We start from the raw sequence: 25933 nt of genomic DNA on the forward strand, positions 1-25933 counted from the left end.
AGAATGAACAAATTACGTTAGACAAGAGATACCATTAAATGAAAAAATATTCCTATTATATTCATACCTGAAGTAAAAGAGATGAAAAAGTTGGTGATAACCTATTTACTGAAATAGTAATTGAAAACTTCCCATATCTTGAAAGAAATATGAACATTCAGACACAGGAAGCTCAAAAAACCCAAATCAGACACAAATAAATTAGACCTTCTCCAAAGTATATTATAGTCAAATTGTCAAAAGTTAAGGACAGGTGCTGGTGCTGTGGTGTAGTGGGTAAAGCCACCGCCTGTGATGCTGGCATCCCATATAGGCACCAGTTTGAGTCCTGGCTACTCCACTTCCAATTCAGCTCACTGCTATGGTCTGGGAAAGTAGTAGAGGATGGCCTAGGTCCTTGGGCCCCTGCAACCGCATGGGAGACCTGGAGGAAGTCCTGCCTCCTGCCTTCAGATCGGCACAGCTCCAGCCACTGCGGCCATCTGGGGAGTGAACCAGCTGATGAAAGTCTCTCTCTCTCTCTCGCTCTCTCTTTCCCCCTTTGCTTCTGCCTCTCTACAATGCTGTCTTTCAAATAAATAAATAAATCTTAAAAAAAAAGTTAAGGACAAGAAGAGAATTCTAAAGACATTGACAGAAAAATATCAGGTTTAATATAAAGGCAAATCCAGTAGTCTAACAACAAAACTCTCAGCAGAAATCCTAAGGCCACAAGAGAATAGAATGATATATTCAAGGTTTTGAAAGAAAAAACCTCCATCCAAGAATACTATATCCCACAAAGCTATCCTTTAGATAAAGTATTTCCTAACAAGCAAAAATGGAAAGAATTCATTACCACCAGACCATCCCTACAAGAATTATTGAAATAAGTTCTACATTAAAAGTTTTAAAAAAGCAAATATTAAAACACATGACAGTACAAAATCTGCTAACAGAACAGAAACACCAAGAAAAAGAAAAGCTATGGCTAACATAAATATCTATGCACCCAGCACAAGGCCGCCCAAAACATAAAGCAAATATCATGAGACTTAAAGGGAGAGATGAGCTACAATACAACTTCAGGGAAGGCATTCACAGCCCACCGTCACCAACGAACAGGTCATCCTGACAGAAAATCAACAGACTGTTAATGAACAACTTAATACATTATCCCTCTTAGTAGTTTTTTTTATCTGTTCTACTTAATATGACTGGTTTAGTTCTGTAATTGATGCACAGTTATTCTTAAGTGTTGAAAATTAACTGAAATGTGATCCCTGTTGAACATGGGAGTGGGAATGGGAGAGGGAAGAGATGTATAATTTGGGACATGCTCAGGCTGACTTGCCCCAAGTGGTGGAGTTGGAAGCATACCAGGGGATTCCAATTCAATGCCATCTCACTGTTCCAGGTGATCAGTTTCAGTTCACAGTTGGTCATCGTGGAGGGACTGGGAGTCAAAGGGAGCACATAGACAAGTCTAGTACCTGCTAACGCTAACCGATGGAGTAAATAAAGGGGAGAGTGATCCAACATGGGAAGTGAGATACTCAGCAGACTCATAGAATGGCAGATGTCCTAAATAGCACTCTGGCCTCAGAATCAGCCCTAAAGGCATTCGGAGCTGGCTGAAAAGCTCATGAGAGTATTTCAGGCATGGAAAGCCAAGACACTCTGGCAAAAGATCTCTGCGAGTGAGATCCCAGTGGAAAGAACAGGTCATCAAAGAAGGAGGTACCTTTCTCTGAAGGGAGGAGAGAACCTCCACTTTGACTATGACCTTGTCTAAACAAGATAAGAATCGGAGAACTCAAGGGGCTTCCATAGCCTTGGAAACTCATGACTGGAGCATAGGGAGATTACTGATGCCATAAACAGGAGTGTCAATTGGTAAAGTCAACAACAGGAGTCACTGTGCACTTACTCCTCATGTAGGATCTCTATCCTTAATGTGCTGTACATTGAGATTTAATGCTATAACGAGTACTCAAACAATATATTTCACTTTGTGTTTCTATGGGGGTGCAAACTGTTGAAATCCTTACTTAATGCATACTAAACTGATCCTCTGTAAAAAAAAAAAAAAGAAAAAGAAATTGTCAATTCCCAACTTGACTCTCACTGGGATTAAACATGACAATAGGTCTGCTCTGATTTCATCATCATTTAAAAAAAATCATCTATTATTTTTCACTTTATGTTTCTGTGTGGGAGCAAACTGTTGAAATCCATACTTGATGTATACTAAGCTGATCTTCTGTATATTAAGATAATCGAAAATGAATCTGGATGTGAATGGAAGGGGAGAGGGAGTGGGAAAGGGGAGGGTTGTGGGTGGGAAGGACGGTATGGGGGGAAGCCATTGTAATCCATAAGTCGTACTTTGGAAATTTATATTCATTAAATAAAAGTTTAAAAAAAATATATAATGCAATTAAAATATGCTACCTCTAATATTAAAAAAAATTTAAAATAGAAAAAAAAAGAAAATCAACAGAGATACATCAGAATTGAACCAAAAGTAGAGAAAATGGACATAACAGACATTTACAAAACATTTCAACAAACACCTACACAATACACATTCTTTTCTCAGCACATGGAACATTTTCCTGGCTAGACTATGCATTAGGCTACAAATCAAGTCTCAGTAAACTTGTACAACGTTGAAATTACACCATGAATCATCTCAGACCTCAAAGGAATAAAACTAGAAATCAATAACAAGAATAACAATAGGAAAATTGCAATTACATGGAATTTGAACAACATGTTCCTGAACGACCGATGGATCATTGAAGAAATTTGAAAAAACTTCCAGAAACAAACGAAAATGAAAACACAATATACCAAAACTGTGTGTACAACAAAAGCATTATTAAAAGGGAAGTTTATAGCAATAAGTGCATATGGTTAAAAAACGTAAAAATACAAAACAAATAATAAATATATAATAGTCTCAAGAAGTTAGAAAAACAAGAATAAACCAAAATCAAAATTAGCAAGAGGAAAGAAATACTAAGGATCAGAACAAAAATAAAAGAAATTAAAATTAAAAATGCAAATCATCAACAAAATGAAAAGCTGATTTTTAAAAATGTGGGCAAAATTGATAAATCTTTAACCTAACTGACCAAGAAAAAAGAAAACTCAAATAAAATTAGAGATAAAAAATTACAAATAATATCACAAAGCTGGCACCGCGGCTCACTAGGCTAATCCTCCGCCTTGCGGCGCCCACACACCGGGTTCTAGTCCCGGTCGGGGCGCCGGATTCTGTCCCGGTAGCCCCTCTTCCAGGCCAGCTCTCTGCTGTGGCCCGGGAGTGCAGTGGAGGATGGCCCAGGTGCTTGGGCCCTGCACTCCATGGGAGACCAGGAGAAGCACCTGGCTCTTGGCTTCGGATCAGTGTGGTGTGCTGGCCGCAGCGCGCCGGCTGGGGCGGCCATTGGAGGGTGAACCAACGGCAAAGGAAGACCTTTCTCTCTGTCTCTCTCTCTCACTGTCCACTCTGCCTGTCAAAAAAAAAATAATAATAATAATATCACAAAATTTTGAAGGATTGTAAGACATGATTGTGAGCAATTACATTTTCAAAAACTGGAAAAACTTCTAGGAAATTTATAAATTCCTGGATACAAATTACCTACCAAGATTAAATTAAAAAGATATAGAAAGTCTAAACAAACCTATAAAAGTAACAAAGTTGAAGCAGTAATCAAAACTCTCCCAGAAAATAAAAGTGACAAACCTCATGGCTTTACAGCTGAATTCTACAAAATATTTAAAGAGGAACTAATTCTAATACTTCTCAAATTTCTACAATTTTGATAAAGGTGTAACTCTGCCATGCTTTTTTTATGAGGCCAACATTACTTTGATTCCAAAACCAAGGACACAACACAAAAAGAAAACTACAGACCAATATACTTGATGCACATATACGCAAAAATTCTTGGCAAAATATTAATGAGCTGAATTCGACACCACATCAAAAAGATCATACATCACGAGCAAATGTAATTTATACCAGAGATACAAGGATGGTTCAATATTTACAAATCAATAAGGTGTAAATTGCAGCAAGAGAATGAAGACCAAAAGCCATATAATCATCTCAGTACATGCAGAAAAAGCATTTATTTGATAAGACTCAGCAATGCTTTTTAACAAAAACTCTCAACAAATGAGGTATACAAAGAACACACCTCAAAAGAAAAAAAAAACTGTATATGACAAATCCATAGTCAAAATCATATTGAATAGAGAAATGCTGAAAGCATTTAACCCCAGATCTGGAAAAAATACAAACAAGGTTCACTTTCACCATTCTTATTCCATTTAGTACTGGGAATCTTAGCAGAGCAATTAGTGTAGAGAAAGAAATAAAAGGCATCAAAATTCCAAAAGAGAAGGCCAAAATATCTATGCTTGAAGACAACATGGTTTTGTACATGGAAAAACTTCTGCACGCTATAAAAATGCTGTTCAATGATAAACTAATTCAGTAAGTCTGATATAAAAATCAAAACACACACATGCACACACACACACACACGCAAAGTAGTATTTTATATCCCAATAATTATCTTGCTGAAATGAGAATGAAAAAATAAATCCCATTCACAATAGCTACAAAAATTTAAATATTTAGGAATAAATTTCACCAAAAAAGTGAAAGATCTCTACAATGAAAATTATAAAATATTGATGAAAGAAATCATCAACGCACAAAAAATGGAAAAATATTTCTTGTTCATGAATTGGAAAAATTAGCATTGTTAAAATTACCCAAATTACCTCAAGTAATTTACAGATTCAAATCAATCACTATCAAAATACCAATGGTGTTCTTTACATAATTAGAAAAAACAATCATACATTCATAGAGAACCAGAAAAGACCCAGAATAGTCAAAGTGATCATTTGAAACCCCCCCCCAAAATCAAACTGAAGGCAACAAAATACCTGATTTCAAACCATACTATGAAGCAATAAAACTGCATGATACTGTTATAAACACAAACACATAGGTCAATGGAACAGAATAGAGGAGTCAGAAATCAGTAAAATTGATTTTTGACAAAAAAAGTATGTACATCCAACTAATTTTTGACAACAGTGTCAAGAAGACACATTAGAGAAAGAATAGTTTTTATAATAAGTGATGCTAGCAAAACTGGATATGCATATATACAAAAATGGTTCCTACCTATCACCATACACAAAAATCAACGCAAAACAGATCAAAGTTCAGCTCTCTGCTAATGCTCCCCAGGGAAAATTAGCAAGAGATAGCTCAGTTTATTGGGCTACTGCCACCAACATGGGAGACCTGGATGAAACTCCTGGCCCATGGTGTCAGCCTGGCCCAGCCCCAGCCATTGTGGTCACTTGGGGAATGAACCATAGGATGGAAAGTCTCTATGTGTGTGTCTGTCTGTCTGTCTCTTTTTCTCTCTGCAATTCTGCCTTTCAAATGAATAAACTAAAATATTTTTTTACAAAATAGATGAAATAAAGACTTAAATTTAAGACCTGAAACTATGAAATCACTAGAAGAAAACATACAGGAAACATTTCAAGACATTGGTTGAGGTGATGACATCTTAGAAAAGACCCCAAAGCCGGCACCGCGGCTCAATAGGCTAATCCTATGCCTGTGGCACCCGCACACTGGGTTCTAGTCCCTGTTGGGGTGCCAGATTCTGTCCCGGTTGCCCCTCTTCCAGGCCAGCTCTCTGCTGTGGCCCAGGAGTGCAGTGGAGGATGGCCCAAGTGCTTGGGCCCTGCACCCCATGGGAGACCAGGAGAAGCACCTGGCTCCGGGCTTCGGATCAGCTTGGTGAGCTGGCCGCAGCACGCCGGCTGCAGCGGTCACTGGGGGGTGAACCAATGGAAAAAAGGAAGACCTTTCTCTCTGTCTCTCTCTCTCACTGTCCACTCTGCCTGTCAAAAAAAAAAAAAAGAAAAGAAAAGAAAAAAGACCCAAAAAGCACAGGCAACAAAAGCAAAACTAGACAAATGGGATTATATCAAATTCAGAAGCTTCTGTACAGCAAAGGAAGCAATTAACAGAGAGAAAAGACATCTGACACAATGGGAGAGAATATTTGTAAGCTACTCAACTAAAAAATAATTAATATCCAGCCTATCATAAACAAAAAACTCAGCAACAAGAAAGCAAAAAAATCTAGCTTAAATATAAGCAAAAACTAAATAGACAGTTCTCGAAAGAAGAAATACAAATGGACAACAATTATATGAAAAAAATGCCCAATATATTTCACTAATTAGCAGGGTAATACAAATCAAAATCAGAATGATATAATACCTCACCCCTGTTAGAATGGCTATTAACAAAAATACAGAAAATAGCAAATGTCGGTGAAGATGTGAAGAAAGTGAAACTCTTTTTTGATTTGCCCAGTCATAATTTCCACATAAAGTCATTGTATTACAGAGATACTATGTTTATTGCTCCATGGTTCATAATAGCCAAGATATGGACTCAATCAAGGTGTCCATCATCAAATCAATAAATGAATTAAACATGATATATATAAAAAATATGATATCATTTGATTATAAAAATGAATGAATCCTGTCATTGGCAGCAATGTGGGTGGAAATTCAGGGCACTATTAAGTGAAATAAGCCAGATACAGAAAGAAAAATATTCTATGTTTGTCCTCATATGTGGAAGCTAAAAAATAAAATAAATAATCTCAATATGAAGACATAATGGTGATTATTAGAAGATGGGGAATGGAGGGATGAAAGGGAGTTTGAATAATGAGTACTGTATCACAGTCAGATTGAAGAAATAAGTTTCTTTTTTTTATTATTTGACATATAGAGTTAGACAGTGAGAGAGACAGAGAGAAAGGTCTTCTTTCCATTGGTTCACCCCTCAAATGGCCACTATGGCCAGAGCTATGGCGATCTAAAGCCAGGAGCCAGGTGCTTCCTCCTGGTCTCCCATGCCGGTGCAGGGCCAAAACACTTGAGCCATCATCCTCCTCTGCCCTCCTGGGCCACAGCAGAGAGCTGGACTGGAAGAGGAGCAACCAGGACTAGAACCCAGTGTCCATATGGGATGCTGGTGCCAGAGGCGGATGATTAACCAAGTGCGCCACGGTGCCGGCCCCAGAAATAAGTTTCTATTGTACGACCTATTGGGGACTGTAGTTGACAATAACCTACTATAAACTTATGGTAGAAACAAGTAAGAAAAATAAGCTCCAAGCTTCCATTTTAAAGCAATGTCAAAGAAAAGGAAATTTTGATTACTCTGTTTTAATCATTATACGTTGCATACATGTATTAAAATGCCACACTGTGGCCCATAAACATGTGCAATGATTATTATTAAAAATAGTTTAAGAGAATAATTAACTCAATGTTATTAAGAATATTAATCAAATATCAAGCATTTATTGCCCACCTTATATTCATACATGTTATCAACAAATATTTAGTGAGAAAGCTACCATGTTCTAAATGCTGGTTCTGCATGTTGGAGTATATGACAAATAAGGAAATTTTAGCCACTTCCCTTCATAGAATTCAGCGGGAAGATGAGAAAGTAAAAAATAAGCAAATTGACAAAGAAAAAAAGAACCTCTGTGGTTTTATAATAAATGAAATAAGGAAGACATCATGATAGAAGAGGGGGAAGAGTGTGTTAGTTGACTTAAAGTGAAGTCTAGAGGTGATGACATTAAAATTAAGATAAAATGTTGGGGGAAAAAATAGTCCAGAAAAATGGTAAACAGCAGGTGCATAGGCTGATGAGATGTAGCCCTCACAGTGTTTGAAGAAACAAATGAATAAAAGGTCAAGTATAGAAGGAAAAGGAAAAACGGAAGATGAATACAGTATGTATAGACAGATCTTCTAGCTCACGTCCCTGTTTTTCTTTGGAATCGCCCTGGAGTGAGAGGCAACACTAACTTGACAATGTCACAGAAAGCATGTGTAGATTCCTGCAGAGGCCACAGGAATGTGCTCACTACCTATTGCTTAGTTCAATGCTTAGCAATTCCACTTTCCTTCTCCTAAGTCACACATCTTACAGAAACCAAGAGATTCTTATCTTTTACTTAGCAAATAGTGTTTTAATTGGTTGGAGCATTGATTAGAAGTTTTATGAAATGCTTTTCTTGATCTCACTCAGAGAATATAGTATCCAGGTACTTGTCATTAATCCAAGCCTTGATGATGTAAGTTTCCTGATATTCACTGTCATTTCAATAGACATTTTCATCAAATATGAGCAATAGTAAATAAGATTCTTCTAAGCCATTATGTACAAAGTCATAAAGGTTTCTGACTTGTGTATTAATTGGCTTTAGCTCTTTAGAAGAGGTAGTATTGTTGACATGCCACTGAGTAGAGAACCACAGAGCTGGATTGAGATGAAATACAGGGAAAAGGTCTACTTCTTCACTCAAGAAGTATACTTTTTACACTGTCAATCTAGAAGACTGAAAGATCTTTTCTATTGTGTAAAACATGGAAATCAAGGATGATGTGTACCTGTGAGGTCTACTAGATGGATCATGAATTATTAAGGCAGCAACTAGAATGGACTGATTTTAAGAAAGCAAACCTTTAGGGCTGAGTGATGAAGATTTGGGAGGCTTTGTGTGTTAGACTGGGGCATCTCAGTTGAACAGGAAACTGTAAGGCTCTTGTGCCAGACTATAACAGGATTCTAGTAGTTCAGGAAAATGTTGTGTAGGTTACACCAGAGGGAAAACGTTGGATAATATATTTTTTAAAAAAGAAGTAATTTTTTGAACACAGTGCTTAGTGAATCCACAAATGGAAACATTTAAATAAAAATATTAGTTATCTCTTTAATGTTCTATTGAAAGAAAGTTGTAGCATTCAACCCTTTCTGAAACACACGTTCTTGCAGTTTCTTTCTGCAGTCTCTTACCTAAACCTATCCATCCAGACATTCAGTTATCCACAGGCATGGATTTCTGAGTTGGAACAGGCAATACTTGAAAATGCCTATATGGCATTCACCACCAATACACCAAAAGAGCATGACTATTGTCAATGGTTGTATTTGTGAGCTAACATTTCCAAAATTTGTTTCTTACCCAGGTTCATTAAAGTTCCTAATTCTAATGTGTTCACAGGCTTTGCAAGGTCTTTGTTGACAGTCATTTACACAAAATTTTTTCAATGTATGGGATTTGTTGCAATTATTGAGTAATTAGACTTGAATGTGAAATATTGTGTGAAATTTTTGTTTTTCTTGATCTCCAAATTACAGTTTTTGTGTCAGGGTCAGGAACAGAAATGTATTTTAAGCATTCAAATGTTTTCAGATACATGATCTACTGAATAAAACAATTTGCTACACTTGGAAATGTTCATATATATGAGTTTTGCTAATGATTGACAGTGTTTCACAAGAAAATGAAGAACTGCTTTAGTTAAAGCGAACAAAATAGAAACAATGATCCATCAACACCATAAGCCATTGTTGATTTTTCTTACAACTTACAGATACAGCAAATTTTCCAGTCCTTCAAATGCATTTCTGGAAATCTTTCTGATTTGATTGTTGTTCAGCAGACTGAAAAAAGCAAAAGAGCAAATGGCAGAATGAAAAACAGGTTCTGCAAACATTCTGAGAGCATTGCTAAATATAGCTTTTTACATAGTAGAAAAATATTTAGTGACATACTTCCCCACATTTATAAGTTTATAACTTTCCATTCAAAAAGGCTATATTAAAACATTAGCTTGTTACAAAAGACTTTTCAGAATTAATTTATATTTCTTCAAACACTCCTACAATATCCTTAAAGAGCATTTAAATATCAAGGTTAAGACTCTTGCTTTTCTAAAGCATGTCATCTAAAAGGAAAATTATCAACATAGTCATGATAACAAAGGAATAGCTTCCTAACCAAACAGATGGAGAGTTTTGAACACTCAGACATAAGTGTTTTCCTTGGGACAATAAATATCACAGCTATTGGCACACAATAGACTCTCATTGTGTATTTGTTGAACTGTCAAAGCAAAAATTAATTATACCATAGAATGTGAGACTCTTATTACAGTACCATCAAATGGTCCAAAAATGACTTCTAAAATCCAGGGAGAAATAACAGGTGGCAGAAATAAATTGGATTTGAACAGTAAAACAAGTTATACATAATCACCTTTCAGCAACTTTAAAGGCTTTGGAAAGAATACCCTGGCAAATGAAAACTATAGTTTTTTCTTCAGAAAAATGTGAAATTTCTTTCAAATTTACATTATTATGGAAAGTCTAAACGCATGGGGAGAGTCTGCTAATTGGATTGGCACACATGCTCCTGAATATCCTCTGATATCTCAAATTCCAAAGGCTCTAGAAACCCACATCCAGACTCAAATGTTACGAGATTCACTCTTAGGGTGTTACCAAACATTTGTTTTGTACTATTTTTTCTTCTGTATGACTGAGTTAGAAAACAGAAGTGTTTGGGCCAAGGGAGCAGGTGGTAGTTTTAGTTGTTACATATAATTTCCCACACAGTCAGAAGATTCCCAGCCTTGCCTGTCCCCAAACCCCTCACCACGGGCTTCACTGGTAAACTACCCAAAGACCAACTGAAGCAACTGTGTGACACTCTAGCAATGCCACCAAAGCACCCCTGCCATTTGCAGCACACATTAGAGCTGGTGCCATGCAGAGACAAAGCTGATTTTCATGGATTCTTCTTAGCTTCAATCAATGAGCCAATACACTTTATTGTCCACCATGTGTTCAAGGAATTTTTAAACTGGCTGAAAGCAACCTGGCTGTTTAATGTATAGTTAATACCAGAAGCAAATGTTGACCTGAGACAATCTGTCATTTGGTTGCTCTATCTCTGTAACTCTATCATTGGTTACTACACTTCCTTTAGATCTCAAAACTGCCATCATACAAATATTTTCACTTAAAGAGTGACTATGTGACCCTTATTTAATTAAATACATGAAAAATGCATGTAAGATAAAGTTTATTTGTGTATACATATACAAGGATAAGTGGTTATGGAAATGCAATTAAAAGATAAAATCATTTAGGTGCAAACTTTTTAAATCTATGCATAGCTTTTTCATAATAGCATTTCCATGAATTTTTGAAGACTCCTCATGTATGTTACACAATATGATGCATGTGTACATGTGGTAGGAGTTATGGGTGAATAGCCCCAATCTCATCTCAGCCATAGTCCACAGGAAACAACTTGAGGGTCTGTTGCCTTAATTCTCCCAAGGTTGGTGCTAAGGAGAAAGAAGTTGATTCATTTCATACAAAAGATGCTTTCAAGCTTCAACGCTCAATTCTCTTTCAAAATCACAGTTGGGAAAGGGATATAATATCTCCCCATATTCTTATATAGTCATATAAATTTCAGCAAACATAAAACACAAAATTTCCACAATTGCACTACAGTTATCTTTGTTTTTAATATTGTAATTCAACACAAATGTAAATAAACTAACTTAAGATATCAAACAGTTTAATTCACAGGTTTTCTTGGAAACATTTAGTGCTGACAAAAAACAAAGCCATTAAAAAAACAGTTCACAGTTGAATATATTTCCCAAACACAAGTACGTATTTCTTGTCAAGTTTTTTTTTTCCTTTTTTTAATGATTTATTTATTTATTTGAAATGCAGAATTCCAGAGAGGCAGAGGCAGAGAGAAAGAGAGAGGTCTTCCATCCTCTGGTTCACTCCCCATAGCTTCAATGGCCAGAGCTGCGCTAATCCAAAGCCAGGAGCCAGGAGCCTCCTCCAGGTCTCCCATGCATGTGCAGGGGCCCAAGGACCTGGGCCAGCCTCTACTGCTTAACCAGGTCATCGAGAGAGCTAGATCAGAAGCAGAGTAGCTGGGACTTGAACCGGCTCCCATATGGGATACCGGCACTGCAGGCATCAACTTTACCCACTTTGCCAGAGCACAGGCCCCTCAAGTTTTATTCTAAGCATCATGTTTTTCATCAAAATATCTTTATTACAATTTACTGGATGGAATATTTTCCTAGCAATGTTTTGGTTAAAAGATTATGGAAACTGTCATTCATATTATTTTTGTTTTATTTTTCATAAAGGGAATGCTTCCAAAATTTATGAGTGAGACTGCTGAAATTCTGGGCCTAAAACACTACCTAATACTCTTTTTACCAAAAATCCACACAAGTTTAGGGAAATCTGTGGTTGTAGTCTATCTGAATATTGCCTCTGATACCTAGGGAGAAAAGAGTCAAACAAAATTCCCAGGTAGACAAATATTATGTTATTATTGGAGAAATTTGTGGGGCCAGCATGTGGTACAGTTTGTTAAGCTGCCTGCTGTGACATTAATATCCCAAATCAGAGTACAGGTTCAAGCTCCAGTTACTCCATTTCCAATCCAGCTTCCTGCCAATGTAACTGGGAAGGCAGTGGAAGACGATCCAGGTGCTCAGGCTCCGGCTCCTGCAACCCATGTGGGAGACCCAGATGGAGTTCCTGGCTCCTAGCTTTGGCCTTGTCCAGTCTCAGCCATTGTGTCTATTTGGGCAGTGATCCAGAGGATGGAAGATCTCTTTCTCTCTGTCTCTCCCTTTCTGTCCTCTATTCTGCCTTTCAAATAAGCAAAATAACTCTTTTTTAAAAAAGAAAAGAATTTCTGCAATAGGAAATCTGATAATCCTGACGATCAAGCCCTTGCAGGGAAAGAAGAGACAGCAAAGGATTATGGGGCCCATGACATGATCTCTGTCATGCTTCAGCCAATTCTGAGTGCCTTGCCAATAGAGTGCACACATGTACTTGTATATTTCATATTATACAAATGTCTACTATATGGTTGGAGATATTTTGCTAAAAACTAACAAGTAGCTATTAGGCAAGATAAAAGCCCCTGGCACACATACCTTGATCAAAGTGTAAAATAAATTAAAATTAAAATTTTAAAGCAAAATAGAGCTTTCTAATATGTCACACAAGATTTCTACTTGGAGTAAAGCCAAGATTTACTATGAAAACAAATCATTACATCTACATTTAAATTTAAAGATGATCATTTTTTAAAAGATGCATTTATTTATATACTTATTCAAAAGGCAGAGTGAGAATGAGAGAGGGAAGTGAGAGAGAAAGAGAGAAATTGCTCTTCCATCCACTGGTTCGCTCCCCAAATGTTGACAATAGCCAGGGCTGGGCCAAGCTGAAGCCAGGAATTCCATCCAGATTGCCCAGGGGCCAAGGACATGCATTGGCAGGAAGCTGGATTGAAAGTAGAGTAGCAAGACTGAACTAGGCACTAGGATATGACATGTGAGTGTTCCAAGCAGTGGCTTAACTCACTGCACCACAATATCTGCTTCTGGTTTTTTCAATATAACTACCGAATTTTGAATACCAGTTTTATACACAAATATCTTTCTAAGCTTCTTTATTGTTTCTAGTCATTTCTCAATTGAATGTGAGTCCACATTATGCAATCAGACCCTATGCTGACCATATTTTCACCTCCTTCCTTCTGTAATTATAACACATCCTTTCTCACACCTAAAAACACAGGATAACATAGCAGGAGTGCATTTCTCATAACGGAGTCAACATAGTAGAACTGCTTTAATAAATCTTCCCCCAAATAAAAATATGATGCATTTAGTATTCAATTCTCAAAATCCATTATTAACATTTAAAAATCACTTATAAATTTAGGTTTCTAAACAGCTTTAATCTTCGTTATTTTAAGACTTCATTATGGCCGGCGCCGCGGCTCACTAGGCTAATCCTCCGCCTTGCGGCGCCGGCACACCAGGTTCTAGTCCCGGTCAGGGCACCGGATTCTGTCCCGGTTGCCCCTCTTCCAGGCCAGCTCTCTGCTACGGCCCGGGAGTGCAGTGGAGGATGGCCCAAGTGCTTGGGCCCTGCACTCCATGGGAGACCAGGAGAAACACCTGGCTCCTGCCATCAGATCAGCACGGTGTGCCGGCCGCAGCGCGGCGGCCATTGGAGGGTGAACCAACGGCAAAGGAAGACCTTTCTCTCTGTCTCTCTCTCTCACTGTCCACTCTGCCTGTCAAAAAAGAAAAAAAGAAAAAGACTTCATTATCGCTAAGCTTTCACAATGCAAAATCTGGAGTCACCTGTGGGGAGCAACTCGTACTAGACTAAGTTACTGGAATTAAGACTTATTCTATGCATCTGCTCTCCCACAATATGGCGCTGGGAGAGGAGGAAACAGCTTCTACGCAGCTGCCTCTTGCCAACTTGAGTGATGACCTCCAGGAGCTGATCCTGCTCCTGATTGGAGGAGAGCAGCGTACTCGGCGTGTGGGTAGCAGAGTTGGGATTGGTGGAAGAGGACTATAAAGGAGGAGAGAGACAACATGCACCAGGAACATCTAAGGGGAACATCTATCTGAAGGAACACCTGTGCAGCCCCCGAGAGAGCCGGCCGGCGGTGTGCCGCTCCCCTGCGGAAGTGGGGAAAGTGGCTGGGGGAACCGCCCTTCCACGGAGGTGGAAGGGACGGTAGCCAACCCGGGAAGAACCAGCAGCAAACCCGGGGAGGGCCGAGCAGACAAAAGAACAACGCAGGGTCCTGTGTCGTTCCTCCACGAAGAGGGGGAGCAACATAATGGTGCCGTGACTCGGATATGAAGCCTAGGCAGGGTCCTGTGTCGTTCCTCCACGAAGACAGGGAGCGACATAATGGGGCCATGACTCGGATATGAAGCCTAGGCAGGGTTTAGTGTCATTCCTCCATGAAGAGGGGGAGCGACAGTCACCATACACGCACACACACACATACACACAGCACACATAAACTGTTGTACCATCTCCTGGTATACAGAACAATTGTCGTCCCTGAGCTTGCATGGGACTGTGAGTATACATCATCTTTCTATAAGAGAACACAGGAAGCTTCATGTTCAGGGTTCTTGCATAGCTCATCAAAAGAGAAAAAAGAACTAAATACAATAAACTTTTAGTCCATGCATGTAAGTTCTTAAACTAAACTTCCAAGATCAGAGTTCTTAGGGCAATAAGCTTCCTTGAACAGAGCTGTCCAAAAGAAATACAGTGTGAATCACAAACACAAGTCATGGATGTGATTTCCGATTTCTAGCAGCCATTTTAAAAAAGAAAAAAAGAGCCATGTGAAAACAACTTAATTAATATGCATTTATTTAACCTAATATATCCACTTATTATCATTCCATTGTGTAATCTATATAAATTACCAATAAGGTAGTTTAAATTTTTACTTCCAGATGTTTTTGCTACCTGTGTATATTTTACATGTACAATGTGTGTCAATTTGGACTAGCCACAAAAAAGTGCTCAGTAGGTGCAATATTGGCCGAGTTCTGCATGCATGTTACCCACAGCTCCCACAAAATCTTTTCTCCGGGAAAAGTTCCCTGAACCTCCAGAAGAACTCCCCTCCCTCTCCATGCAATTTACTTTAACATGTGTACTTGGGATATTTTCTTTCTGATAAGCCAAGCCTAGATATATTACACAATATGATTTGCTTGGCTCACATCTTTAACTGAGCACTCTAGCAACAACAACCAAAAAATATGGAATTTCGAGCTTTATAATCCTGTAGCCCACTGTATGTAGTGCTGGACACAGGAAACAGTGAAGGACACAGCCTGGAGCATTTTGTAAGCTCCCAGAGATGACTGTCCACACAGCTCAAAGCTTTCCAGCTGCCAAACACCACAGGCCAACTTCGAGAGGTAATTGACACTACTAGAAGTAACTCATTTCATTTTTCAAGGGCCCCAAACTCCTAATGATCCCAACAAAGGTGACAGACAGGAAGCCCAGTTATTTTTGGTTCCTGAGTGAGTTGTGTCCACCATGACTCTCACACCAATTTTCCACACCCTTAGGGACTAAGTGAATGGCTGGTAATTGCCATAGCTGGGAAATCACTACAGTTGCTGAGAAAGCTTTCCCTTGCATTTCACCCAATTTAATACTTGCTCTCTCTTTTTTGTCCTGTTGGTGCTTAGTGGCTCTGAAATACAAAGAAATCAATGCATCAGGGGTCCTGCAAAGAAGGCTCACAAGGTATGGCCACTGTGACCTCTAAGGGCATCCCTCCTGTTTCTTAGTGGACTGTGCAGTATCAGTGTTTGAAAGATAAAATGACAGAAAGAGACAGAAAGACAGAGAGGGGTTTTCTATCTGCTGATTCACTCCCAAAATACCCACAGCAACCAAGGCTGAGCCAGGTCCAAAACCCCACCTGAGTCTCCCATTAGGTTATCAGGGACTCCTTCAGCCTCCCAGGGCATGTATTAGCAGGGAACTAGAGTCTGAAGCAGATGCAGGACTCAAATCCTGGCACTTTGTTATGTGATGTGAGCATCCCAAGTGGCACCACAACACCACCACCCAAATTATTCCATTACATGGTAATGATTGGCTCTACCTCCCCACAGTGGGTTTCCAGGCCTGCAGGAGGGTTGCTTAAGGCCACAGGGAGTAGGCTTAGCTTCTCCCCTTCGTAGCCATGCCATGTCATACACACTGCCCCGCAAACTGAGCAAACAGTTATGCTCAAGCAGCCTGTGCAAGAACAGACACATCAGAAATGACTTTCTTGGGGCAGGCATTTAGCCTGGTGGTTAAAACAGCTGCATGCCACTTCAGACTGTCTGGATCCTGACTCAAACTTCCTGCTCCTGCACACCCTAGGAGGCAACAATGATGGCTCAAATGATTGGGCTCCTGCCACCCACATGGGAACCTGGACTGTGTTCCCAGCTCCTGCCTTCTACCTGGCCGGATCCTAGCTGTTGCAGGCATCTGGGGGAATGAACCAGTCAGCCAGTCAGTGGCTAACAGTGTGCTCTTTGTCTGTCTGTCTGTCTCTCTCTCTCTCTCTCTCTCTCTTCCCCCAAACCCACAAACCTCTGCCTCTCAAATAAGTTTAAAAATGTTAAAAAGAGTGCAGTGACATTTCAGACATTTCATCATATATGTCTTTAAAAAAACTATTTCAATCAGAATCATAAGATCTTTCAGATCTTATGCAATAAAACAGCAACACCAATGATTCTTTTATAATTTCTTCTCTATTAGTCCACTAATAATTTCAGTCATGTTATCTTATTATAGATGCTAATTTACAAAATCCACTCAAATGATTTTTTTTTTTATTTGACAGAGTTATAGACAGTGAGAGAGAGAGAAAGGAAGGTTTTCCTTCCATTGGTTCACTCCCCAAATGGCCGCTATGGTCAACGCTGTGACAATCCGAAGCCAGGAGCCAGGTGCTTCTCCTGGTCTCCCATGGGGCGCAGGGGCCCAAGCACTAGGGGCCATCCTCCACTGCCCTCCCGGACCACAGCAGAGAGCTGGACTGGAAGAGGAGCAACCGGAACTAGAACCCGGCGCCCATATGGTATGCTGGTGCTCCAGGCGGAGGATTAATCAAGTGAGCCATGGCACCAGCCCCTCAAATGATTTTTAAAGTAAGTTTTTAGGACAAGAGTAGTGGCACAGCAGGTTAAGCCATTCCTTGTGACAACAGTATCCCACATCAGAGTGCCGATTCAGTTTCAACAGCTCCACCTCTGATTCAGTTCCCTGTTAATGCACCTGGGAAAGCAGCAGAACATGGCCTAAGTACTTGGGTCCCTGCCACTCATGTGGGAGACCAGAATGGAGTTTCTGCCTTCAGCTTCAGCCTGGCCCAGCCATGGTCATTTCAGCCATTTGGACAAAATCTCTCTCTCTCTCTCTCTCTCTCTCTCTTTCTCTCTCTCTCTCTCTCTCAATCTGTCTTTTAAATAAACAAATCTGTTTTCAAAAAAATTATCTTTAGAATTTTTCACATTTTTATTGTCTACAAATTTTATGAATATAAGGATGACCTGTCTGTATCTTAAAAAGTATGACATAATAAAAGAATACAAGAAACATTTAAATGTATACCAAAAAAAAAAAAATACATACATTGCTCTTCAGAGAGCAGAACAATCTGAAAGCATTTGAACTTTTTGGTAAGAGACATTATCTCAAGATAGAAACTAAGAGTATGTGATGGCAGAAGTAAATCTCTCAATAGATGAGATTATAATTTCCTAAATTATGAGTCATCTTTGAATAAAAGCACTTAGTTATAAGTTATGCATTCTTAATTCCACTTTATGGTTGAACTTCAAAAAAGCATAGAATTCTACTACGTTCCTAGAAAATCAAATGCAGATTTCAAGCCTTTTGCTATGAGTTCAATCAGACATATTCAATGGTTTTCTGCTTAGGACTTCCACGTTGATCTCCATGTTGTAAACTACAACTCTCCCCTAGCAGGAGAACATGAAAGAGCATGTCTGCGCTCACAAACCCCTTCCCTCTAGCTGGCATTTTTTAAATGCAAGTGAATTTGCTATTGTCATTTTTCATTAACTTCTGCCCATTCCTCACTCAATAAAGTGAGAATCTGGTTTGTTCTTATTGCCAGCTTTTCTGTGAAAGAGCAGCCAGACAATAGTGTTTCTGTAACTGCTTTGTACCCACTAAGAGATATTACGAACATAGAACTATTCATTTCTCTGATAACATAGTGAACCATACTTTCTCTTGAAATACTCAAGTGTGTCTCAGAGTTAGAGCAAACTTAATTCCTTTAGCTTAGATTAGAGAATGTAGTCTTACAGAGTCTGGAAAAAGGAGGACACGAATTTACAAAATCCTCTATTGATTTAGATGTAAAATGAGCTTGTACTCAGAAAGAGGAGTTCAGGCTGAGAGAGATGATTGTTCCAAGTGAGTGAGGAGACACTATGGTCTCCTCAAAACCTTCAGCACTGACAAATGTCAGAAATTATTTATATGATGACCCCCTGGAGAGAGAGCTTACTGATCATGAACATTCACTGTAACACTACATTTATAACCACAGTAAAGCAAAGATTTTATAAATGGAAGTTCTCGCCATGATTTTCAGACCAGCCCTCTGCACACACTCCTTGCTCCCCGCTGTTTCCCCCGTTAGCAGTTCATGAGAGTGCATTGCCATGGCAGCACAGAACAGCCATCTCTGGAGCCGCCTTCCTAGGAGACTGCCCCACAAAGTAGCACCTGCTCTCTATCACTCTGCCATTGGCTCCATTTAGAGATTGCCTTTCACTATCAAGGACCAACTCAAACACAAGAGTACGTGGCAGAGGGAGGCTGAGCTGGATAAGCCTAGAGGGATAAAGCAAGAGTACTGGGAAATGCCCACATGCACGCAGGCACAAACAACGGGCATTCTTCATTTGGAGAAACACGAGAAACCGTGCACTCAAAAACCCTGTACGGATAGCTCCTAGCACTTTTCTAAGATGCCCACACCAGAGAGCTGCACATAAAGGCTTAGAAGGCAGTAAGCAGTTAACATGTGTGGGGTGGTCCAGAGAAACCACCAATGCTCCCATTGGGACTATCCATAACGTCACTCTTACAATTTCACTTCAAAATAGCACTTCTTTGGGCCAGAAGCCAAAATGAAGAAGTGACAAAATTCCTTTTTAAAGAAAAACACATGCACATGTTTGTATCCATAGCTGTAATATAGATACAAGTATGTGTGTGCATTTCAAAAGGTTTGTGGGAAAATGAAATTGAAAGATAAGTTTGTGGTTAGTGTGCAAAACTTTGAAATCCATGCTTAATTTTCCATGAGCTTTTGAAAGTATCCTCATACACTTCCATGCACATCTGAAAGAAAAAGAGAGGATGTGAGAGGGGTCAGGGGATTGGACTGCTAACCCAGAGAATCCTAAAGAAGCGTGACAGGATTATATTAAAAGCATAATTCCCCAGTTTGACAGTCTGACCAAAAGCTGCCTCAATCATTTTAAATTAATCAACGTACTTGAAATTTAAAAGTGGCATAATTTTAATTTACCTATTTCTTGATATCAGATGACATTAAAAGGAAGCATTTGACTCAGTATATCTGGTTATGTAAATTTGTAAAAGATTTGCAGGAAGTACTCCAAAGGTAGTACAACCAACGCTTACAAACACTGTGTCCATCTAACTTAATTAACATCAAATTTAGAATTCTTGGCTTCTAGCGTGATGATTTTCAGTTAAACTCCACACATTTGTTTTCATCCTCTTGCTGCTCTTGGAAACAATGCTGACACAAATGGGGGACTTCCATCCCATTTTCACACATGCCACATAGTGACTGGGAAGCCAAAAAGAATACGACTTTGAGATCGTGACTTCTGGATCAGAAATACTGAAAGTACACCAGTATTAGTAAGGCAGCTGTCTCTGTGGGATTTGTTCTTGGTTTAATTGTTAAAGTTCAAATTTTCTGAATTGTACAAGACGGCTTTAGCAAGTAAAGGAAATCAGACTATGTCATCCCAAAATATATCTCTTTGACATAAATATTTTTGAGCTAAAGGCCCTTGAAATGCACAGTTGCAGAAGAAACACAAGTGAAATGCCCCGTAGCAAGTCATAAACATTCCTGTGAGAGAGAGGCCATCCAGTACCAACATGGGAGGGCAACCCTGGTCCCCAGTGGCTGAGGTGCAGTGGAGAAGCATAAATAAACTCGCTGAAGTCACTCTTATTCTGCACTATCTTTACACACCTCCTATATCTCCTAGGGACTTCTACAGAATTTACTACCTGTAACTCAGACCCCTGTGTCTTGTCCTTTCTTCACAAAGCTTACCATTCTTTGTCTAAAACATATAAACATTTTCTGCTTTGGCCCTTTCATTGGGTCTTCACTCTTGTGAGGATCCCCATGGGCATTCAATAACCAGTAAGCCCTGTTTGTTTTTCTCCTATCAATCTGTCTTGTACTGATTTGGTTTATCAACCAATTCAAAGATCCTAATAAGGAATCAAGATGGTGAGTGGGTGAGCATCAATATACCAGTGAAGAAGCTGGGCAATGTGTCCCCAAAGTACCTGGGTTGATTTCTTGCTTTGGCTCCTGACCCCAGCTTCCTGATAATGCTGGACCTAGGAAGCAGCAGGCGATAGCTCAAGCCATCGGATTCCTGCCACTCACACTGGAGACCTCAATTGAGTTCTTGGCCCCTGGCTTGAGCCCCAGCCCAAACCCAGCCATTCCAGGCATTTAAGGGGTAAGCCAGTGGATGGGATTGATCTCTCTCTTTCTCACTCTCTCTCTCTCTTTCTCCCTCTGTGTCTTTGTCCCTTTTCCTGAAGTAACTTCACAGAAGGGACTCCATTTTGGAGTACCTGAGACTCCATTCTAGGAAGGCACCCCCCCACACACCATGAGACTGGTCCAAAATTATGATCTAAAACTCTCAGAAAATAACAGTCCACTACATCATACTTGGCAAAGCATAGAAACTCCTTAGTATGATCACTCAAGCTTGGAAGTGGATAGGCTGCACCTGGGTTAATGATAAAAATGTAATTTGTCTATGTCCTACATATGATTTAAACCAATATCTAGATTAATGTAAGATTATAATTGAAATTGTTAAGATTGTAACTGGTATTGCAAGATTATAATTGATATTAGTTTCCCATTGGTTTTAGGTCAGCTTGACCCCGGTCACCATCTATTCCCCCGATCCTAGCAACCATGTACTCCCCTCCCAATTTTGTGGGTTTTGCCTTTAAAAACCCTGTTGCTTTGGGCTTTGGGGTTAAGAGTTTTTTTGGAGCATGAGCCCTCTTTCGGCTGCCAGCAATAAAGGACTCTAAAATTTATCAGTGTGTGGTGCTCTTCTGTCAGCACTCGCTCAAGCACAACATTCCTATCAAACAAATAACTTAACAAAATGAAAAAAAAACTAAAATTAAAAAGACTATGATGGGTATAGGTGATATATCGCTTCCTCAAGAGAAATATGAGTTAATTTTAATTGAAACAAGCACAATAATTAAAAAAAAAATGAGTATGAGTTGAAGAAATGTCTAATGTCGATCTACTTTTCTTAGCAACAATGGAATGGGGAAAGAAAGCCAAGAGGTTTCAGAAGTGTCCTCTTCACTGTCTGTCTGACTCTGGTGGAAAACACAGATAGGTGTGCACACTCACACAGGCACACCCATGCCCATGAATATGCCGTCTTCCACTGCAGCCTGATTCACATTCAGAGGTCTCCAAGTGGCTATGAAAGGTCTTTGGAAGAAAATTCCACCTCTTTAGAGATTACAGCTTCTTTTTTGGCTGCCAAGTTGCAGCTCCCCATGGAGTCATTGTACAACAAAAATGGTCTTCTGGGGCCCCAGGTGCTGTTCCTCTACAAAAGCTGTCAGTCATCAGGGCCTTCCCCATGGCAACAGCAGGACTGAAGCTAAAGGACAAAGGCTACGGAGATGACCAAGCAGAGAGGGAGCCAGAAATAGGAAACACGAAGCAAAGTCTGAATACCGAGGGCTTACAACCTGGAAGTCAGCAGGTGCTGGCATTCAGGAGAAAATCTGTTTCCATGGACGTTAGTAAACTAAATAATATATTAAAAGCTGGATAAAAATGTGTCTGATGGATTGACATGTGGCAGAATCAGAATGGAGCAGCAATCTGAGAACCAGACCTCCCTAGAACTGCTACTGTGCTTCTTTGGAAAACCTGATCAGCTTTTAAATAGAAAGGTAGTCTCCAGCTATCCACAGACTGTTCCTATTTTAGTTCCCTTTCACAGTTCCCTGTGAAGTGAACTTCACAGTTCCTGGGACCTACATACTAATGGGAGAGCTGCAATGAAGCCATTGCCTAGAGCTCCTGGGAGGAAAAGGCAAGTCTGTAAAGCATAAATTTAAACAAAGAAGCCACTGCTCCCTATGGGAACTGATCCAGGTTAAGTATCCCTTATCTGAAACGCTTGGCACCAGAAGTGTTTCAGAGTTTCTACTTTTTCAGACTTGGAAGTATTTGCCCAGATTTTACCAGTTGTGCATCTCTAATCCAAAAAATTGAAATATTTGAAATGTGCCATGATCTAAAACTTCTTGGTTGATACAACAACTATAGAGTTTTGGAGCATTTCCATGTTTGTGTGTTCAGATTAGGCATGCTCAATTTATAAGAGAGGCAATGATGCAAAGTGGTTAGAATTTCACACTCTGGACTCCTACTGACTCATTTCTTTCTTTTCTTTCTTTTTTTAAAATATTTATTTTATTTATTTGAAATACAGAGTTACAGAGAGAGGTAGAGACAGAAAGAGAGGTCTTCCCTCTGCTTGTTCACTCCCCAGATGGCTGCAACGGCCAGAACTGTGCCGATCTGAAGCCAGGAGGCAGGAGCCTCCTCTGGGTCTCCCATTTGGGTGCAGGGGCCGAAGGACTGCTTTCCTAGGCCATAGCAGAGAGCAGGATCAGAGGAGAAGCAGCCAGGACTAGAACCAGCACCCATATGGGATGCTGGCACTTCAGGCCTGGGCTTTAACCCACTGCACCACATTCGCTGGCCTCACTGACTCAAGTTTCAATTCTAGCCTGCAACGTGAGACATAATAACACCACCACCTTTTTGATCTTCTGAGGATGACAGTGAAACAGAGTCTGGACTTGGTAAGCTCTCAAAAACTTTGGTGGCTCTCATGAAAATAATGTTGAGCTTCCTGGGTCCCAGCACACATTCACACAGTCTGAGGTGCTGTTGACTTCAGGAGGTATTTCTACACTGCGAAGCAGTCTGAGCTGTAATACAGGTCAGACTCCAAACATCTTGATGAGAAAATCCATAGTGTATTTTTAAACAAATATATATATATATATGTATATGTATGTATGTATTCAATAGAAAAAGAGAGAATCAAGAGAAGGATCTTCCATGCAGTGGTTCACTCCCCAGTGCTTGCAGCAGCCAGGGCAGGCTGGGCCAAAGCTGAGAGCCGAGCTCTCCATCCTGGTCTTCCACATGCGTAGCAGTGACCTGATTACTTGAGGCATCACCATTGCCTCCCAGGGTCTGCATCTGCAGGAAGCTGGAGTCAGGAGCCAGAGCTGAGTGTTATGAATCCAGGCACTGTTATGTGGGATGCAGGCATCTAAACTGGTGTCAACTGCTAATCTAACTGCATGAGCCAGATTACTTGTATTCTTAATGGAACACTTGAAAAGTGGGTTAGAACACAACAAAGATGCTACAACAAAGGACTTGAAGAAAGGTTGTCATGGAAGTGAAAGTAACAGCTGCAGGCATGATGGCTTGTAGCCACATCTCTGAGAAATACCTGGAAGGAATTTTCTGAACTCTGAAGGTTTCATAAATGCCTCTAATCCTAGAGAGTCTAAAACCTCTCAACAGGAGAGCAAGGTCGCCCACCGCATGGAACCTGAGCCGCGGGAGCCGCCAGGGCCACCAGACCCGCTGGACCCGCCAGAGCAGCTGGACCCACCAGACCCACTGGACCCGCCGGAGCTGCAGAGTCTGCGCACCAGCGCTGGAAGGGGAGGTGAGCTAAAAACCTCTCAGTAACCTGAGACATTGGCGGGAAAAGCAGAAAAAACCTGCAGAGAACGAGGCCTGAAACCCCGTTGGGGAAAGTTCACCAGGCTGGCTGGAGGAGAGAAAAAATCAAATAAATAAGGGGAACAGGCAAGGACATTTAGCCTCTCTCTCCACTCACCTTACAAAGCCGAGCAAGACAAAGGGCAGGCGCCATTTTACCTAAGTAAAGCGGTGAGCGCCACTTTGCATATGTAAAGCGGGTGTCTCTCATTAGCCAAGCAGAAAAACCTGACTCTGGTAAGCAAACGAATACCCACAGGGGCCAGATTTCATACATCAACTGCTCTCAATTCCACTCAGCTGTGTGGAATTACTTCCCAACTGAGTCAAAAAAAAAAAAAAAAGAGAGCGAGAGAGAGAGCTTAGACCCCAGTACTATTGTACTGGGGTCTACTTCAATACCCCACTCTCAGAAATAGACAGATCAACAGGACAGAAGATCAACAAGGAGACAGTAGATTTAAACGACACTATAGCCCAAATGGATCTAACAGATATCTACAGAACTTTTCATCCTACACATAAAGCATTTACATTCTTCTCAGCAATACATGGAACCTTCTCTAGGATTGACCACATACTAGGCCATAAAGCAAGTCTCAGCAAATTCAAAAGAATTAGAATCATACCAGCAGCTTCTCAGACCATAAAGGAATGAAGTTGGAAATTAGCAACTCAGGAATCCCTAGAGTATATGCAAACGCATGGAGATTGAACAACATGCTCCTGAATGAACAATGGGTCATAGAAGAAATTAAAAGAGAAATAAAAAATTTTCTGGAAGTAAATGAGGATAACAGCACAACATACTAAAACTTATGGGATACAGCAAAAGCAGTGTTAAGAGGAAAGTTTATATCGATAGGTGATACCAAATAGATGAGCTTTCACTGCATCTCAAGGATCTAGAAAATCTGCAGCAAACCAGACCCAAATCTAGTAGGAGAAGAGAAATAATTAAAATCAGAGAAGAAATCAACAGGATTGCTGTACATTGTGATTTAATGCTATAAGTAGTACTGAAACAGTATTTTTCACTTTGTGTTTCTATGTGGGTGCAAACTGTTGAAATCTTTACTTAATATATGCTAAACTGATCTTCTGTATATAAAGAGAATTGAAAATGAATCTTGATGTGAATGGAAGGGGGGAGGGAGAGAGAAAGGGGAGGGTTGCGGGTGGGAGGGTTATGGGGGGGGGGAGCCATTGTAATCCATAAGCTGTACTTTGGAAATTTATATTCATTAAATGAAAGTTAAAAAAAAAAAACTCTCAACAAATGAAGTGGAAAATAAATTTCTAAATTAGCTGTAAATGACAGTGTAGTTCATTCCTAGTGTGATTTTAGATAACATATGGTGAACATTTTCCCTGAATTTCTTGCCTGTTGCTATTTTCTTGGAATTCCGGATGTTACAAAAACCTAAATCATCCAGTAACCATGGTATTTGCATATT

At 39.9% G+C, this 25933-nt stretch overlaps 1 protein-coding gene across 1 annotated transcript in view; it reads right to left on the minus strand.

Moving 5' to 3' along the window:
* Positions 1-25933, minus strand: part of PXDNL (peroxidasin like) — a 519551-nt gene that overhangs the window by 272112 nt on the left and 221506 nt on the right. The window contains exon 3 of the mRNA XM_002710472.5: positions 9512-9583. Coding sequence (XP_002710518.3) covers positions 9512-9583 — 72 coding nt within the window. The remainder of the gene's footprint in view (positions 1-9511; positions 9584-25933) is intronic.

This window comes from Oryctolagus cuniculus, chromosome 6 (genome assembly GCF_964237555.1).
Source record: "Oryctolagus cuniculus chromosome 6, mOryCun1.1, whole genome shotgun sequence".
In the NCBI taxonomy this organism is placed as follows: Eukaryota; Metazoa; Chordata; class Mammalia; order Lagomorpha; family Leporidae; genus Oryctolagus; species Oryctolagus cuniculus.